This window comes from Pezoporus occidentalis, unplaced genomic scaffold, assembly GCF_034315485.1.
Source record: "Pezoporus occidentalis ecotype Australia unplaced genomic scaffold, CSIRO_AGI_Poc_V1 ctg60, whole genome shotgun sequence".
Lineage (NCBI taxonomy): Eukaryota > Metazoa > Chordata > Aves > Psittaciformes > Psittacidae > Pezoporus > Pezoporus occidentalis.
In genome coordinates, this window is record NW_026915944.1 from 335,032 (window position 1) to 354,549 (window position 19,518).

The following is a 19,518-nucleotide window of genomic DNA, read 5'->3' on the forward strand; positions in this document are numbered from 1 at the left end:
TGAAAACTAGAAAGTGACTTCAGTCATGCTCCAGTTTCTCTGATCCTCAGTCAAAACACAGCATTATTTGTTCCATAGATTGCAGTGCTTGACAGGAAAGTAGAAGAACGTGAATAAAGAGGACTGCATTAAAGCATCCCTCTCATTTTCTGAATTCTATCGCATATGTCATAGCAGGACACAAAGTAACTGAAAGAGATGAATTTCTGGTGTGCTGCATTACTGTTTTTTTCTCCAGACTACTGAGCAGACTGCCATTTTCCCTGTTGTTCCATCAAGAAAACAAACTTGGTGGAGGGTCATGTAGTTGGTTAAGAAAGCAAAGTAATACTTTCTAAGTGAGCTATACTTCTGCTGTGGAGGAAGAAACAATGACTAATAAAGGACCATTTTCCTAACCCTGCTTTCCTATTTTGATCATAGGAATTTGATGATAAGTACGAGCCAATAAAAAGGCAGGGGAAACTATAGGGAAGTATTTCAGCTTTTCTGAAATTACTTTTCTATACCTTTTCCTCTGACTTTAATTTTCTTTACAAAGGTTTTTACATTTTTGCATGTGTACAGCAACACTTTACATAATGTTTTTTTGCAGTAGCTATTCTGATTTCTCAGCTCTTACACTTCTTGGTTTCTCATAAATGTTTAGGTATGACACTGTCCACATCTTTTTTTCATAGATCTCCCACTTCAAGTTATTACATTCAGTAATGCACTTTTGGTTATTTTTAGAACTATTGCAATTCATAATTCTGTAACACCTGATGTTGTCCTATTTTGTGTGAGCTAAAATTCTCCCTAACCCCTTTCCTTTTTGTGCTTGCTAGGTAATGAAAGACATTTGCCTTTGTACTCTCATATAGATATTCCAAAATGTTTATTTTCCCTCCTACCCAGTATTATTGCAGTAATTCCAAGGAAGTTTACAAACCTGCCAGTTGCTCAGATGACTCATAACACTATAGTTCTGTTCCTCTGCATTCATTACAGATGCCTGATGCATTTGGCTACTTCGTGGCAGTTACAAATCTTGTTTCTTGCTGCATTCCAGTTTCTGTAATTTTCTTTCATCCTTCTAATAATTCTTAGCAGTATATATAAACCTACACAATGTGGCAAAGGTTTTTGCCCCCTGAAGTGGCTGCACTGAAATGACAAATTGATTGATTCCATTTTACATTACTATGGTTTGCAAGAGTCTTTGAGCTTTTCTTGACGTGGGGTGCTGTACTTGGTGCCTGTAAGCCGTTCCACTTCTATAGCTTAAATAGCAGAGTGGTCAGTGCTCAAACCAATGCAGAGCTTCTTAGTTGTCTAGCACAGATGAATTTACTGCCACAAGGACAAAGATGCTGGGGCTTACCAGAAAAAAAGAGAGAAAGAAGGAAGGGGTGAGTGGAGCACGCATCCAGGATTGCCAGACCTGCCTTGAGAATCACAAGACAGAGATGGGCTACTGTGTCCCACAGTCACTGCTGTATGCACAGCCTGGTTCTTCCATCAGTGCGAAGCAAAACAGCAGATGTATCTTTTCCCAGATAGACACAGAAGGAAGGGAATTCCTCTGTGGCCCCAGCAGCCTGCTGCCCTGTGCAAATGCCTGCATTGTCTGCTTCCAGACCTTCTGCTTACTGCCAGCTTTGCAAACATGGAAAGGGTCAAATTTCAGATTTGCCCAGATTTTGTTGTCTCAGTTTTTGGAAAGTCTTATTAAGGAATGTTTAAAGTTATCTGAAAGTTCTTAAAAACTTAGAATGTCAGGAATTCACCTCCTACTGATGGAAGAGTTGGGTCCCCTAACATCCAAGAGCTTCAGTCATGGCTTGTGACTCCCTGCCCACGCTGCAGGGTACATCATGTTCTGAAGCTTGGCTTTGCAAGGAATAGTACTTCTGTAATCAGCACATGATGATTACAGAGAGTAATTATAACATTGAGAGGTTGTAAGATTTATGTTGGAAATATATATTCTGAATATGAGTTTGTAGACAGAAAGACTTTTTGAGGACAATCCACTTTTTTATTTACAATTCATACATTGGGCAGCAACTGATAGCAGAACCTTTCAGCACTCGGCATCTGTCAAGAAAATGCGTCATGTTTTAAATCAATTTAGTAATGAGATTTATTGTGACCTTATAGAAGTAGCATAGAGAAAACCATCAAAAATAAAGCCTTCTTTATCTTCAGAACCTGCTTTCCTTGTAGGTACCCATTGCAGCTGATGAGAGACTCTGGGAAGCTGGGGAGGTGGGTCCACAGTGAGGGAGTGAAACTGATTGTGCCTTGTCTTTCTGTCCCAAGAATTTACCACTCTGCTCAGTAACTAAGGAGGCAAGCTGCACATGAAGAGCATGATTTCTGGGGTAGCATAAGCTTTTTGCCCTGGAGTCTTTAGCAAAGTTATCCTTTCCCTCTGTATTTCTGACTAAGTCTGTTTTTGATAGAAGAATAGCTGAGTCTCTTCATATTTTTTTCTGTTTACCAGCATGTGTTTTATATGCTGACATTGCAAAACTATGAATCCCATAATAAACAGATGACAGATTCTAGAGTGTATTTTAACTTAGGTCAGCTGGTTGCAGCAGTGTCTCTGCCTACATTAAGTTCCAGTCCCTTGCCTGAACCAAAGGCATCCACTGAGATGGGTAGTATCCTACCTTTCTCACAGATAACTGCAGAGGTCTAAAAGCATGAGATTGCATTGTATTGATTATGGCAATTGTCTGCTGTAGAGCAGAACTGTTACACATATCTTGAGGGTATGACAAACAGTTTTCTTTTGCTTTCTTGTGGGCTTACCCATAGAATGTGGATTGCTCTTTCTTTCTACACAAACCAAAGATTGCCTCCCAGGTGCTGAATCAAAGCATGTCATTTAGAAAACTGTCTGGTCTTGTGCTGAAGACTGCAGTTTGGGCAGTACCCATCCTCTTGGCTATTTCCGGTTTAGTTGCCCTCAGTGCTAGCTAGCCATCCATATCTTATTTCTGTATTGAATCTGCAACACATCACCTACCAGATGTTTAGCAATTGTTTTCTCTGTGTTAAATTACCACTTAAAAGAAGGAGGGAGTCAGACTTTTAGCACTGATGGAGCTCTGCTGAGTTTTAAGCTGAGGGAATAGTTTCAGGGAAGAGTGAAAAAACAAAGGAAATGGTGGCTCAGCTATTTCTTTTAATGGCTGTATGAGCCACCTGTACTTTCTCTAAATTAACTACTTCACTAAATTCCAATTTGATGATTTCAATGGTGACCCTTGGGGTAAGTATCCTAGAAGGGAAGAAATAAAGTACGGTAAATAGTCACTTGACCTTCACTCTTCACTTTTTCATGACAGTACACAAAATCCAACAACCTCACTCTCTCCTGGTATTGCTCTTGGTTTAACATGAGATGGATAGGGGTGTGTTTCAGTGCCACATATTTTTTTATCCCATGTAGATTACTGCAAAAGCTGGGTTCTGTATGACTGATTGTTTCAGAACAAACATACAATGATGTTGAGAGTGAAAGTATTTTTTTTCCTGTCAGTAGCCAAACTCTGGTCTGACTAGGTCTTGCTCTGCCTTCTAGATAAAAATGAAAAGCTTTATCAACTTAAACCAATTGAAGCTAGTGGTTTCCAAAACTTCAATAGCAACAGAATTCTCAACTTGTACATACTGATATAATTGAAGTTGATGTTGTAGTTGTTTGTGCCACAATTAATTCATTTTTCTAATTCCCTTTCCATGAGGAGAGGTCCCAATTGCTACGAGCAGTACTTTGCCAGCCTCTGTAGATTTTATCCACTCCTTTATCCAAACTTTAGTGGTGCTCCCCAGTCATGCTTTGTGGCTCCTCAAAGGTATGGCAGTGCCAGGGAGCTGCAGGGCCAGTCAGAGTGGCAGGGGAACAACCTGTGAAGCTGATTGTGTAGCTGTGTCCTTCCCATTCATCTGACTCCTATGGGGTGGGAAAAGATGTTGAAAAAGCAGTGTGTTACTGGGGGATGTGATAACTTTGTTTTAGTGCATGATTTAGGTGGGGTTTCGGCTGAGATGATACTGCTTTCCTATTGCCTCTGTATTCTGCTAGTCTTGTGCAAGAGGTAGAAATCTTAAAGGTTTTGGATGCAGAAGAGGGCAGTAATGCAAAATAAACTTAAGTTTTATCTTTTTTTCCTTTCAAAGATTGCAAATGAATTTCTGTAGGTAGAAGAATATCTTTGTTTTGATCAAGGTCTACAGCTGACAAGTGATTATCCTTGCAAATAGCCTCCTCTTCTTGTACATGCACATTAGTGGCTTCATTTGTGAAATATCCATGCATCTATCTCTTCTAAATCTCACTTTACAGTGCTTCTTAAAAGGACACAACCCACCTCTTTTCCTTTCCTTACTGACTTTGTTTTCCTCTATTCATTGTGTTCTCTACATACCTGAGAGACTGGGATTATCCCATTCTTACATTTATAGATAGATGACCTGAAAGGGTTGAACTTTTCCACATGTTCCTTTATTCCTCGTGTTCTGTAGGTACACAAATGATATGTTTGCAACTGCAAATCATAAAGAAATACTTCCTATAATTTTTTAAGCAAGATTAGATAGCAGATGTGCCCCAATACCTTCCTCTCTATTAGCAAGTGCTTAACCTGCACTTTCATTGTCTATTTTTGGAAAGAGACATAAAGTAAGTGTCTGTGGCAAACTGGTGAAGTCACATTTTCATTCTCATTCACTATTTTAAATAGCTAATTGGTTATTGTTTCAATTCTAAAGTCTCCATTTTCATTTCTGTTGATTTTGGAAATAATTTTGCATCTGAAGGTACTTATCCATTTTGAGAGCAAAGATGCAAAGATAACAGGGCAAGACATTCTGTAGCTTTGTTTCTCAGTATTTTTTAACAGCATCCCCTAAAATAGAAATGCAAAACTATGTGTCCTACTTTTCCCTCACTAAAATAGATGCCTTTTGTTAATTTTAGATACAGCAGAGCAGGATATGTAATTAATGATATCAAAGAATCCATATGATATTTAACAGGGTCCTAACATCAAGGACAAAAGCCTGACAACAGCTTTACCTAATGATTTGGTTTGTAAAATGTTTTCTTTTATTTCAGGAAGTTGGATGCTTTCATCTATGATGCAGCAGTGCTGAACTACAAGGCTGGAAGAGATGAAGGCTGCAAACTTGTCACAATAGGGAGTGGATACATCTTTGCCACTACAGGCTATGGAATTGCACTTCAGAAAGGATCACCTTGGAAGAGACAGATTGATCTAGCCCTCCTTCAGTTTGTTGGAGATGGTAGGGACCAATCTTTTGTCCTTTCTTTTCTTTCTCTATGTATGCACAGTAAATTCAGTTTCAGTAGCTCTGAGACTTCTACTCCTCTTACAGTCTTTAGAAAAACTAAACAAATGCAAAACAAATGAGTAAAATTTTTTTTGATGCAGAGACAGGAATTCTCTTTCACTCTAACTCACCTCATCACCAAGGGCATTTGCATCTATTTTCAGGAAGTGTTTACATATGCATCACAAAGTAACACTGGCCTCAGTGTTAGAGCTTCTCCAAATTTACTTGTTTTCTCTCTTAATTTTGCCTTTGAGCAGTTCCTGAGTTTTTACTTGGTAATTTTTCAATGTAGCAAGGTTGGGGGTCAGTCTCTTTTCAGAAGTAAGAAGTGATAGGATGAGAGGAAATGGCCTTAAATTGCACCAGGGGAAGTTTAGATTGGGTATTAGGGAAAAGTTTCTTCACCGAAGGGGTTGTCGGACATTGGAGCAGGCTGCCCAGGGAAGTGACTGAATTGCCATCCCTGAAGGTATTTAACAGATGTGTGGATGTGGTACTTAGGGACATAGTTTAGTGGTGGGCTTGGCAGTGCTAGGTTAACAGGTGGACTCAGTGATTTCAAGGTTTTTTTCCAGCCAAAATGATTCTGTGACAGTTTTGCTGAGTGTTTAGCTCAGTTCAGCTGGTGTGAGTGATGCCAAATCAAGGATGGATTAATTTAAACTTCTGATGAAAGAATGTTTACAGAATTGAAATAGAGTGACTGGTTTAACTGGATTTCAAACAGCTATTTTTCAGTCTAACACTAAAATAGAAGAATTGTAGGTCCTCTTGGCACTTCTGCCCTGAGCACCTTTGGTGTATTTGTAGACAGGATTAATGACTTGAAGTACATTTTAAATATAGAAATGTTTCTTTGCCACAATGAAACTTCAAGCCTTTAACACGTGCATGCAAATAATATGCTGGTTAAAAGATGTCTGTTTATGACTAACTAAAATCCTTCTTCAGATTGGAATATGGGGTATTTTACATGATCTGTTAGGGTTTTTTTACACAGATGCATGTGTTAACTTTTTGACAGTTCTCTGTCAGTGAAAGGAGGGTTTTACTGAAAAATAAACATGCACTTAGTGTCACCAATGGAATGCCACTGAGACTAAGAACAGCAAATTTTTGTATAATAGAACAGTTTAAATGGCAAAGTGCAGGACCTCAGCATAGCACCCTCCTGTTCCATAAAAACCAATACAGTAATTTTCATACTGGAGACAGTGAGTTTGATAGTCTTCCAGCACATGGATTTTATTCCTATTATAATACTAAATGAGTGTAAGAGATGTAATCATCATGACTGATGTATTTTGTCTGATGTACCTATAGAGATACTAGTGTCATCATTATTGATCTGATGGATTTAGAGAGGCTTATGAAAGAAACATTGCTTCCTCCAGCTAAGGAATGAAGCTATCACCCATAATAGCTAGTTTTCAGGCAATTACATAGTCTTGTAAAGCTAAATCTCTGCTTTATTTTTCTATTTGTGAATATTTTGTGAGTAGGATATTTTTCTATTTGTGTAATACTCGTCAGGTGCTGTTATTCTGACCCAGAGTAGTTGAATTCTTTTCCCAATGCTAAAGAAGAAAATGCTTCTGTAGCCTTAAGGAGGATCTGGGGTGTCTTTCTCAGCTGTGGGCTAACCCCTCTAGATGTTGCCAGAGCATCGCTGAGGTTTTCATTCTTTTCACCTTGCATTTTCTTCATGCTTACTCTTTCATCATTTTTTCTACTTCTCATCCAACAAAAAGAAATTAAATCACAGGGAAGGAAAATAAATTAAATAGAAGGGAAAGTATTTGAACCTATTCAAGAAAAAGCTTGTCAAAATACCAGAGGTACTGCATTTTTATGCATCGTTTTGTCTCTGACTATCAGGGAGAAAACTGAATAGATGGGAGGAAAGAGGAAAAAAATCTTACACTGTGACCTGTGGCTTTGTATAGTATATAAATGCTTATATCTTTAACCCATTTTTACTAGCTGAAAATAATACAAATTAATTTATTTTATACAAATATATTTATATTTTATAATAATTTGTCTTCAAAACTGTATTAAAACTTTCATGTGAATAATTTATAGACTTGTAGCAGACACAGATGGCACCCAGGTGAATGAAACCTTGTCATGAAATGCCTGCTCCTGTGTTCATCTTGCTCAGATATTATTTCAGAAGATAAGCAAAAGTTTTGAATTCACAATAATCCTGGTTTGTTCATGTGTTTATGCCATTTTATTCAGTGTTATTTTTTAGTGCCTTTAGAAGGTACTCTGAGCAGCCCATGAATGCTAAAACGTTCATTTTCTCCTGTAAAGGATTCCTAAATTTGTTCAGAATGTGGTGTGGGCACTATTAAAGAGAACAGCAGTTGGACATATAGGACTTATTGTAGGTATGTTTCCTTTAGTCCCAGAGACGTTTGGTACCATGTCTCACTACATTGTGTCACAGGTTTAGATGATAATTTCCAGAGAAAATACACAAGGGAGAGAATACAAATACAAATACAAAATACAAATAGGGATAGAAAAAAAAAAAGAAATTTTAAAAAAAAACAACCCCCCCCCAAAAGAATGATATTGAGGTTGAAATTTGTTCTACTGATTTACATTGCACTTGAAGTACATTGCAGGTGAACTGGAACAAAGCACCAGGAAATTAAATGTAAAGAATGATTGCCTGGAACTAGCATGACCTGATTTTGCAATATTCATCTAACTTCAGTAGTTTGATGAGTAATCTTTGTAGCTATGGTGTTACGTAACTTTGTTTTTGCAAATTAGAAGGGATGAACCCAGAGTTCAGACCAACATCACTTTGCTGTATCACTGAAAATCTCTTTGAAGTTATCTAGACTAAAAGCAAGCATCATCTTAAGTTGGGGGAAAGCTTCATCTTAAGATGATACCCCTGGGAAAGCTTTAGTGGAGTCTGAATTAGGTTGTTTAAGTAAATAGGCAAACACAGATGAAGGCAGAAATACTTTTTTCACATGTATAGCTTCTGCTGAATTTATTACTCCTTCAGATTCAGCCTGTAAAATAGCAAAGCACCTAGTAGTTACTGAATTATTATTCAATATATGTAATAGAACATTCATCACAGAATGGGTTAATTTCCATGCATGATTATAAATCTAATGAGTTCAATAACTGTCAAAAGAAAAATGCTGATGAGTTGAACAAACACAATTTCTTGATATGAATATTAGGTTAATAAGAGAGAACCTTTAGATGATATTAGATATTTGGCTAAGACCAAGTAATTTGTTTAAAAGTATATCTGATTGCACCTAAAAAGCCCCATGATTTCAGCTCTCTCTTACATTTACACAGTGATGCGATAGCCTTTTGAAATGTGTTTTAGAGCTTTCAATTTCCTCTGCGTATGTCTTTCTCCTGTGATTTTTCTCCTGTGATTTTTCCTTGCTTCTTCTACATCATCTATCAAGCCACTGACACATTGAAATGAAATTTTTTGCACAATGGATAAGAACCTGTTCTCTCTTCTTTGCTGCTGTAAAACATCCAACTGCAGTGTTAATGACTTGGTCATGCAGGAGCATCTATTCATACTTTCCAAAGTTGATGGCTTTGAATCCTCTCTTTACCTTGTTGGCACTGGGAAAAAAAAAAATAAGGTAAATCCAGAGGAATGTAGGTTTGGTTTCGGGATAACTTTAAACTTAGGCTGGGTAGTTTATGTATATATACATGAGTAGTGTTTTGATCCTGAGGATAGTTCTTCTGTGTGGACAAATCACCCTGACAAGTAACAATTACACTGCAAAAGCAGCCGGTGTGTCAGTGAAAGGAAGCACGCTACAGGATGCCAAATGTGCTTCTCTAACAAAGAAGAAAAGAGACAGAGGGAAGGAGGATGGGAAGGAGTTGCTGAAATAGCCCCAAAATGTTTCATCATGTGGTCTGTGGAGGTTCATATACACAGCCCAGTTCATAGGAAATTGAGATGAACATGCATATGCATTTGTCAGTTAGATTAATTGCTTTGGAACACTGAATCCTTTCAATATAAAGAGTTAGGAGTTGCTTTTTCTTGTATAAAGAATACAAGGGAAGTGTATTACTGGTGAATTTCTGGCTTTGTACATCTTACATTCTGTACATCACATCTCATTATCTGCGACAACTTCCAGCTGACAAATAGCATCTGCAGTTTTGTTTAAAATAGTGGCTCATCAGGGTAATTCTCTAAAGCACAGTGGTGGACATGCTTTGGGTTTTTTTAGCTTGCTGTGGTCACAATACGAAACTTTCATTTCATGTTTTTTAACAGAGAAATAAAGATATTTCTACTGAGAGGCAAACACTGTTTCTCAGTCTTCTGTTGAGAAATAGAAGCACCCAGGAGTTCAAAAGCAACTGAAATGATATGGCTGCTAAGAAGCAGCACCATCATTTTGTTTCGATCTTCCGCCCACAGCCACAGGAATGTGTCAGCACAGAAATGTTGTGCACTGAACATTCACGTGAAACGTGCTTTGATTTCTTTTCTAAACCTCTGTAAAGAGCATCTGGGCAGGCTGACGTACCCAGAGCCTAGCATGTTCCCCTGGTAGCTGCCAACCGTGGTTTTGTGCTAGTTTGCTGTTTGGTAAGTCAGTAAAGGCTCAGGCATGCAGCCTGTGGAATGTAGTAAGTCTATAGCTGCTGGACTACCAACATTTGTGAAGGCACCCACATCCTCCAGACTTCAGTAGCAGGAACTTTTGACCAGCTGCCTGAAGGCCCAGGTATTGCAGATACTCCTCTGGCTTTGGCTGCACAGTGCCATTTTAAACAGAGTGGTACTTACCTAAATATGCCTTGCATAGTTCAAAAGACATTGCTTCTGAAACCTATAGCATCATGTCTTTGGGATTTGGAGGAGAATCTCTGGTTCCCAGTAGGTGAGAAGAATTTCTTTCGCTCTCTTTCTCCCCCCCCACCCCCACTTTTTTTTTTTCCCCTGTTCATTTGTGAGCAAATGAGATTATTGAATTGCAAGTGACAAAGCTGCTTTGGGATTAGAAGAGTAAGAGAAGGGCTTCAGAGTGTGCAAGGGATGGAGAGAAGGACAGTGAGGAGCCGTTAGCTATGGGGGATGCAGCAGAAATAGAGGGGAAAAGAGATGTACAATAAACAGAAATGGGGATAGACTCAAGGAACAGGAAAATTCTGGGTAAAGAGAGCAAGTTTAGGGAGCAGTGGCAAAGTACCAGCCATCTGGTACTACTCATCTGAGGTGTTGGTAATGTATTGTGCTACCTGCAGGTTATGAGCTCAGTTCGAATGAGGGCCTAGGAAGAGATCTACCGGAAAAGAGGGGCAGATGGTGTAGTCATATTAAGCCCTTAACCCTTAAAGCTGCAACCTTTAAAACAATTAGTGACACAGAGACGTAAAGAAGAAAACTGGTTTTGGTTTGAGTTTCCATAGAGAGTCTGTTATCCCCTTCTTACTTTCAGTTCTGGTTAATCTTTATTTGCTTTTAGGATGGCTTAGTACACTAAGAATTATTTCTGGGTGGATAATTGCTTCCCACTCCCGACTGGTAATAGGTAGCTGTGGAAATGAGATTTGCCCCCTTACATCTGGAAGAGGAAAGCTCTTTGTTGTTTTTTTTTCATATTTTAGCATAAGCTTTCCAAATCACTGTCTAGATGATAAGGAAGTGTAGCACTGTGACTCACTCGGCTGTTAAAGACCAAGAAGGAAATACATATGTGATTATAAGGACATATTTTCAGTGCGTGCTGCTCAGGCAGAGGACACCCACAATCCCAGTGATTTTCTGTTTATATTTAGTGTCCTCCTCAAGCAGTGGGTGGAACAAATGTGACTGGAGAGTGCGTGTATAAGTGGAGGCTGTTTGTGTAGCTGAACAAGAGTTGGAGGGATTGTAATATTGAAAGTCATGCTTCGCATTTCTGATAATTCATCCTTAGCTAATGGGGACATGCAGAGTGCAGTCATTAGCTCACAAGAAGTTTACTGCTGTCAATCATCTGTGTTCCTCGTGCTATTTTTAGGGGTGAAATAACTCAGAAAATAAGAGAGATTATTTTGGGGGATCCAGTGAATTCCGAAAGTTGCAGTGCTTTATATAATCTCTTCCATGAAACACACTGGATGGATCATAGAACTAGGTCAAATTGAAATTGATGAGCTTATTGAACCAAATGCACATCCACTCTTTTGGCTTCTGATGCTGCTATTTGGTAAAAACCCTCTCATGTTAGGGTCCAAGTGATGGGGTGCTACCTTCCTTGTCCATCACTCAGTGGGAGTTCTCAACAGAGTAAGTGTGAAACAGTGTCCCCAGATCTGAAAACTACCATTTTTCCAGTCTGAGTGAGCGGATGCTTCTGCTAGTGCAGCCGCTGTCTTTGAAGATGATGCCCTACATCTGACCATTGTGAAAGTCTATATTTAACCCTTTTATTCAAGATCTGTAACTAGTGTATCTCAATTTTCTTTATTTGCCTGCTGGCTCCTGAGGCTGAAACTCAGGCTGCACAAGAGTCACCACCCCTTATACTGTCAATACCAGCCTGTTTCTTTTTTGCACCTTCTGTTCTCACATGCACTGTGATCTCCAGCTGGGTTGGCCTCCTCCTGCCCTGCACCTGATACAAGGCCGGGGCATGTGCTGAGGTCTGTCATACTAAACCAACAGAGCAAGAAAGTTCTCAGGCTGCAGCTTGGCTTTCTCCACTTGGACAGAGCATCCTTTCCTTGCTTGACATAGACACACTCTGACAGAACAGGCAGACCACACTTAGCTAGGGGTGGTTGTAGTGTGTGGCCACACAGGGGAGAATTAACATTTCTAGACAACTCCCAGTCATGCAAGGCAGGTGGGGTGACTCTCCATGCATCTGCAGTTGGCTGGTACACTTGATACAGGATGTGACATTGGCACTGACATGTCCAGCACTAGAGGTTTCCACAGCTCAGGGGGTTACAGTGCCTTTGTGAAGTGGATCTCACTGTGTAAACCCCACCTCTCACCAACGCTCACGAGAGCAGTAGCACATTTTAGAAATGCCACTGCCAGAGAAACCTCCTTTAGATTACTTTTCCTCAGTTTGTTTAGGTTTGCTGTTTCTCTCATGTTCTGTTGGCTCCTTGTGCCAGGTTTTGGTTTGCAGTAAGGCAAAAGGAGCAGGCTGGCCCTGAAGTTTTCAATTGCAGACAGCACATGAAGCATTAAAAATCTTTCTTTTGGATTCATAAGGGGCAGATAAAATATATTTCTTCTCCTTCTATGTGTGAGAATAATTTAAATAGGTTAAAATTAAGGTAAGAACGTGGTAAGAATACCCCTCCAGAGTTCCTAAGGAAGTAGCTGAAGCATCATCAGTGATTATCCCCAGGAACCTGCTTTTAACCTACATAGTTAAGGTAGAGCAGAAAAACACCTGTCTGTTAAAGAAGAAAAATAAGAGCTCAGTGAATTATAGACTTCAGTGATTCTAAAAATATTAAAACAATTAATTAGCTATTTAATTTGATCATTGGAGGATAAGAGAATCAAAATTTAAAAGTCAATTTTCCAGTTATTAATCTTGCAAAATTAATGTAATTACTCATCTGGCAGGATAACTGTTCTTGCAGAGTGTAGATAGATACATGAAACACAGGTAAATAGTAAATTCTTCACAAGGATCATTTCTGTTTCTTTTTTCTACTTGGTCAATGTTTTAATTGTAATCTCTGTTTATATTTTTGTAGCTTATTCTTCCCTCACATAACTTTTATTGGTTTCTTGACAGACATTTGTCACATGTAGAGCTAAATCTAAAGTCCTATCTCTGACCATTATGTCTTCAATTTCCCTCCATCAAACACTCTGTCCAGACTTCTGCTGGTGGTGTTTCCCTGGGGCTGGCTGAATGCAGCACACCTTTTGAAACCAGTGTCTAAAACTTCTAACTGCTATTCTGGACTGTCATGAGTCTCTGCTTAATCTAGTTGTATCACACTGAAACCCAGCCCAGGCTTGGCTTACTTCGTATAATCCCAGACTGGTTTGTGTTGAAGGGACCTTAAAGATCATCCACTTCCAACCCCCTGCCATGAGCAGGGACACCTTCCACTAGACCAGGTTGCTCCAAGCCCTGTCCAACCTGGCCTTGAACACTGCCAGGGATAGGGCAGCCACAGCTTCTCTGGGTACCCTGTGCCAGCACCTCACCACCCTCACAGGGAAGAACTTCTTCCTAAGATCTAACCTAAGTCTCCTCTCTGTAAGCTTAAAGCCATTCCCCCTATTGTCACTGCATGCCCTTGTAAAAAGTCCCTCTATTTCCCAAGAGTGAAGATCAAAGGAAGTAAATCAAGGGCTTTGTTTTGATTTTGGGGTGTTTTTCACTTCAGGATGAAGTGCCACCCACATCTGTACTGGCTGACATTGTGCTTTTTGGTGCTTGTGAGCAGCTGTGGGGAGGAGAAGACTAAAAGCTCTGTGAGAAGGGAGTGAAGGCACTGCCAGGCACACAGCACTTCTGATGCTTGTTACTAACCAGCTATCAATTTATGTTCTTGGTTTTGCCATCAGGAGGATACAGGGTTAGATTCTCCGTTTCTGTCACTTTTCCTCATTCTATGACTTTATGTGGGTTTGGGCATTCTCTTTATTGCAAACAACATAACTGTCAGTATTTGTGCATTTTCCTGGATGCATATGTAGATGTAGAGGGGAAAAAAAGCACTGAGAAAACAAAATAACATCAGTGAAATGACCCCTAAGTTAGACATGTCAGTATCCCATGGCCGATCCATCACTTGGTGATGCTCCTTTCAGGAAGGTGGTTTCATGAGCAAAGCTCAGAGCCAAGGGAAGATGCCAGACCCTTACAAGATCCTGGCCTGGGAAATGAAGGGAATCTGGGGATACCAGTAACCCCCCTAAAAGAACCCTGGAGAGCTGAGTATCTCCAGGAGACAATGACAGAGACTGCAAAAGGCCAGCATGTTTTTCAGCTCTGAGAAGATGGTGGCAGGGACTGATGACCCCACAGCCTGCAAAAACTGCTAAGGGCTACATCGAGGAAAAGCATGTAAGTCTATCCTTTGATCTGTGTATTTGCAGTGTCTGGATAATGAGGGTTCTATTGTGAAGAAATTGTCCAGGGGACACACTGGACAGTTTATCACTCCTTCCCAGAACGACAAAGTGTGCAATACACTAGAGGTGTTGCACTGCAATGTAGAAAGAAAGGCACTGCTGGGATATTCAGTCTGAATGTCCAACTAGCATGTTTTGGTGCAAATAGCAGTCAAGAGCCAAGAGCACCACAGCCACAGGAAAACACCCAAAGAAATACAAAGAGATCCAAGTACTGTTTGAGCTGCAACCTAAATCTGTTGTGTAAATAGTATGGGATTACGCTGGAAGCACCAGAATTTTGCAGTTTATTAGAGAAGACCATTCTGGATTTGACTGAATAGTGCAGAGGCTCAGCACTGCTTGAACTACTTGTTTATAGTGATTCTTACACCATGAATGAAGCAATCCAAAAGGACTTGGGTATTCAAGAAAAAAAAAGTCCTGAACTGAAGTTTAATCTTAGCCTCAAAGTTCAGTGCTTTCACTTCCAACTCCAGGCCAAGTTTGGAAGTGGCTGATTTTTACAAGGAATTAATTGACATGACTGTTAAAAAATTCCTCATAACTGAGGATTTGGTAATAAAAATGTTTTGACTTCTATAAATATATTGGGTAAAATGGAATGGGCAGGAAAAGCAATAAATAGATGGAGCATTTTTGTCAGTTTTTTATAGGGTCAGCTGTGCTGAGGTGTTCTTACAGTTAATTTAGTAAACTGTTTTTTCTGTGTTTCTGTGTGTATACACACACACGTATATAAATACAGAGCATAAACTGTAAATGATTTATACAGACCAGAATTAGCAGCCTAATTTTTCCTTTCCCAGATAATATCATTTCATAGATATAATAATACAAGGATTCACAGTGCTTTGTAATCTGTAAAATAATGTATCACTTTTAGGTGTTAATTAACAGTGATTTCTGTCATTGTCAGAAGGGAAGGGATATTGCAACAGCAGGATCTGTGAGACTCTGGGATGAGTTGTTCTTTGCTCTTTGCAGCTTGCCAGGGCACTGTCATTTATCTCGACTCAGAACAAGTTTGGTTGTTTTGTGTAGTGATGTTTTTGGAAAGGTTAGTGGATTATCAATAGTCACTTTAGATATACATGCCAAAGAGAAGAGCAGGCAGAGGAAGCAGTAATAAAAGAGAGGTTTGAATTCCTTCATGAATTTTGTTATGAGTTGTAAAAGGGCACAGCACTCAAATCAAATTGATGTTTGACAATCATAGGAGATGTGAATTTTCCTGTGGGAAGTAATGAGGGCTGATTGTCAGACCATAAGCTACTAATGCACAAAGCAGAAACATTGCTCTCTTGTTGACTCAGGTTCTTTTCTGTAGCCTCTGTGAGTGTTGTTAAACCCACCTATCTATGTAGTGATAGCATGCAATATCTATGCTGTTACAGTTCATAATTTATTATCACTATGTCCTGGATTAAAAGACTTAAAGATTCATTAGGATTGACTTTCTTCTCTGGGGATGCTCTTAGGTATTTTGAAGATTGAGCACTGTAATTTGGGAGAAGATACACTGTCTTTTTCAGATGTAGAGGTTCAATTCATGCTTCAAGCACAAAACTAAACTTAGAATTAACTAGGAACAGAATCATCTCTCTTACAAATTTGTGAAATGCTTTTGCTAAAGTGCCTCAGTACTTATCCTTCCTACTTCAATTTTTCCTTCGCATTCTATGAGAAGCTATTTATCCATCACAGTCTTGTGTTCCACTTTCAACTCACACATCCAAATTATCTGTGGGCTGCAGCTTTCCTAGTGCTCTGGCACTCTATCCTGCAGAAGGGTCTTGCACAGCAGGTCATTGATCTTCTAGTCTAGCTTGAAGGTAGCTGGGGATTGGAACTAGAATATCTTAAGGTCCTTTCCACCCCCAACCATTCTATGATTATATGAAATGCCAGTACAGCTTCTAGCCTTTTTTTTTTTTCTTTCTGATCTTTACTCAAATGATGCATGGATTGAAATACTGGAAATGTATTCTCTAATCACTGGATAAGGATTAGATACCTGTAGCATGGGAATTCTTCCCCTCACCTGAAGCCATGTCCTAAGCTGGGAAACACCAAGGCAGCCAATTCTGTACTTCCTGGTTCTCAGTATTGCCTGCTGTATTTTCTAGAAACAGTGAAGTATGTGTCAGTAAAAATAATAACAGAGTTACTCAGCTAGCTATATCCCTAAGAGGGTAAGAAGGCACGTACGCACATGCCGTGCTTCAGTAAGAACAACACTAAACATCTGAAAATTAATATATCATGCAATATAAGAAACATTCTTGGCAGGGACAGTTACAGTTTCTTGTACACCTCTGACCATGTTGGCAGTAGCAACCACTAAATGACACTGTCCTTCATCTGAGGCTAGATCTCACCAGTGAAATATGGATTCTAAGTCTAAGACGACGCAACAGAGGGAGACAGTGGATCTGCTTCCTTAAAGTAAATGAAGCGTTTGAATGGTAGTAAGGATGTGGCATAGCAGGAAACAGAACCCAGGGATGCTCTGTTTCAGGCACGTGATGCTATTGTTTTGTTTTGTGCTACTGCCCAGCAGCAAAAGGCCAGAGGAGACTGTAAGAAGCAGCCTAGGTGATCAAGAGGGGCAGGCAGGAGCAGAGGGCACCACAAGAGAGGAGGCTGGGAGTATGTGATGTGGGAAGGGTTTGCAGTTACAGCACCATCCAGGTCTCTGGGGGAAAACAGAAAATGAAGAGAAAGCCAGGAGAAGAATTGCGTTGGAAAGATACTGCTAGTTACAACAAAAATTAAAAAAAGAAACTTAAATAGGAAAAGGGGCATACTGTATTTCTGCCAGTATCCAGGCATTAAGTGACAGTTACATTTCTATCATATGAAACACCACAGACTTTGTTAATACTGTATCATATACAACTCTTTTTCCTCACTTGCTGCATGCGCTGCATGCATAAAGCTAGGCAGGCTTTCCATTTCCAGTGTAACAGAACTTCAGACACAGTGCTATGGGTGATTTTACATCCAGTGTCGGTGATTGTCATTGCTTTGCCATAAATAAAAGTATTATGGGGAAGCAAACCAGAAAGTTTTGATAAATGACATCTTCTCTTTCTGAAGTGCTTGTAGATCAGAAAGTGGTTTCAAACTGCATGCCCAAATCAGTTCACCTGGTACTGAAATGCAGCCAGCTATGACAGGAAATGTGACTGATGGTGACTGCAGTGCTGGCCTGGTGCAGAACCCAAGGACAGCCACCCAGGGCCTGGCTGTGCTGCTCAGCCTCAGTTTTTAAGCGTGCCATTCAGTCTTTGATGTTTAGATAGTCTGTCTTTCAACACTCAAAAACATCTTCTTAGGCTGGGAGTCTATAAAGTAAAAACATGGAAGGCATAGGAGGACACAAAGGATATGGAGTAAGGTTGGACTCTGGAGTACACACATGGTCTTACTACTGGCTGGACGTGCAGATGGGAGCAGCTTTGGTGGCACCTATTGGACTGGGATGGGAGGAGCTTCCTGGAACTGAGTGTGCACCAAATGCAGCTCTCATGGGTGGGGAGGAGGAATTCCCTGGGACACGAACCCTCCAGCTCCACTCTCTGTGAGAAGTGATACTAGTTACAGCAAGCAGAAGAAAGTTTTACCCAAACCACAGGTCCTGCTTTGTAGAGCAGCCAGCTTCCCACATAATTTATGAAATCTGAGGACATCTGAAACTATGGTGCTGTGAGTGGAAATCTGCTATATTAGCAAATCCTTAGTAGATAAGACTAAAGCTCTCCACAAATGAGGCACTAAATGGTGATGTATTTTTAAACTTGCAAAGACTTCTGAATACTGTAAGCAGTAATTTTTGCATTCTAACTGGTTTGACTCCTTGCTTTCCCTAGGGGAAATGGAAGAGTTAGAAACCCTGTGGCTGACTGGTATCTGCCACAACGAGAAGAATGAAGTCATGAGCAGCCAGCTGGACATCGACAACATGGCAGGAGTGTTTTACATGCTTGCAGCAGCCATGGCACTCAGTTTAATAACCTTTGTCTGGGAGCACTTATTTTACTGGAAACTTAGATTCTGCTTCACTGGAGTCTGCTCAGATAGGCCGGGATTGTTGTTCTCAATCAGCAGGGTTAGTATTGCTTTAGTTTTCCTCCTTCAGGCAACAGACAGAATAAAAGTACCTCCCTAAAACATTGTCTTTTATTTTATTCCCATTTGGACATTTGAAATACACATTAGAGCATCAACGTGATGCTCTGGAATTGTCAACAGGCTTAGGATATACTTGCACTCCATGGGAAGCCTTTTCTCCATTGGTTTATTCTAGGGTTATGAATTATCATATGCCAGGATAATCAGTAATCATATGCTGAAAACAAATAAATACAGGGGAAGTTCTAATGAAGAAATGGTAGAGCTGCTCAGATGCAGAAAATGGATTAATTCCCCCCCCCAAAATTCAACTGCTAAATTGGTGACAGGCATCTGCTCTCATTTTTGTGCATTTTAAGTGATAAAAATATACTGGGATACTTTTATATGCTCTTCTTCATAGCAAATTTGAATAAACTGTATGAGGTCAAACACAAGTGTCATTTATGTTTGGTTAGGCACAAAGAAAGCGTCTAACCAATAATAAATGATAACTTTACCAAACCTGAAGTGCATTTATATATCCAAATAACTGATACCTGTTGTAAAATAAGGGAAATGTGTGCTTGTTCTTATATGCTTTACAAATTAGTTGGGTTTTGTCTTTATTCAACATAATGGTTTCATTATGTAATTGATTTTGCTGGATTTTTTATATAGCTGAGGAGAATAGAAAAAGGTACTAAAATTGCTAATGGTACTAATTGCTTTAAAATGTGCTGAAATTACCCTGTTAAGTAAATTGGACTGTATTGGAGCTGCATTAAAAATACTCTGCTCTATTCTCTTGGGCATTGTCTAGAAAAGCATATGCGCTTTAACCTCCACATTTTACATTTGAACTTTATACTTTTGGCCTTTTACATATTAAATTCTCCTAATCAATGTGGCGG

The 19,518-nt window shown here is 39.6% G+C and overlaps 1 protein-coding gene across 4 annotated transcripts in view; it reads left to right on the top strand.

Moving 5' to 3' along the window:
- The window catches only part of GRIN2A (glutamate ionotropic receptor NMDA type subunit 2A), a 184,533-nt gene that overhangs the window by 153,736 nt on the left and 11,279 nt on the right, over positions 1-19,518 (top strand). For all 4 annotated transcript variants that reach the window (XM_062639386.1, XM_062639387.1, XM_062639388.1 and 1 more), the window contains 2 exons: positions 5,114-5,301; positions 18,364-18,602. In XM_062639386.1, the coding sequence (XP_062495370.1) occupies positions 5,114-5,301; positions 18,364-18,602 (427 nt within the window). The remainder of the gene's footprint in view (positions 1-5,113; positions 5,302-18,363; positions 18,603-19,518) is intronic.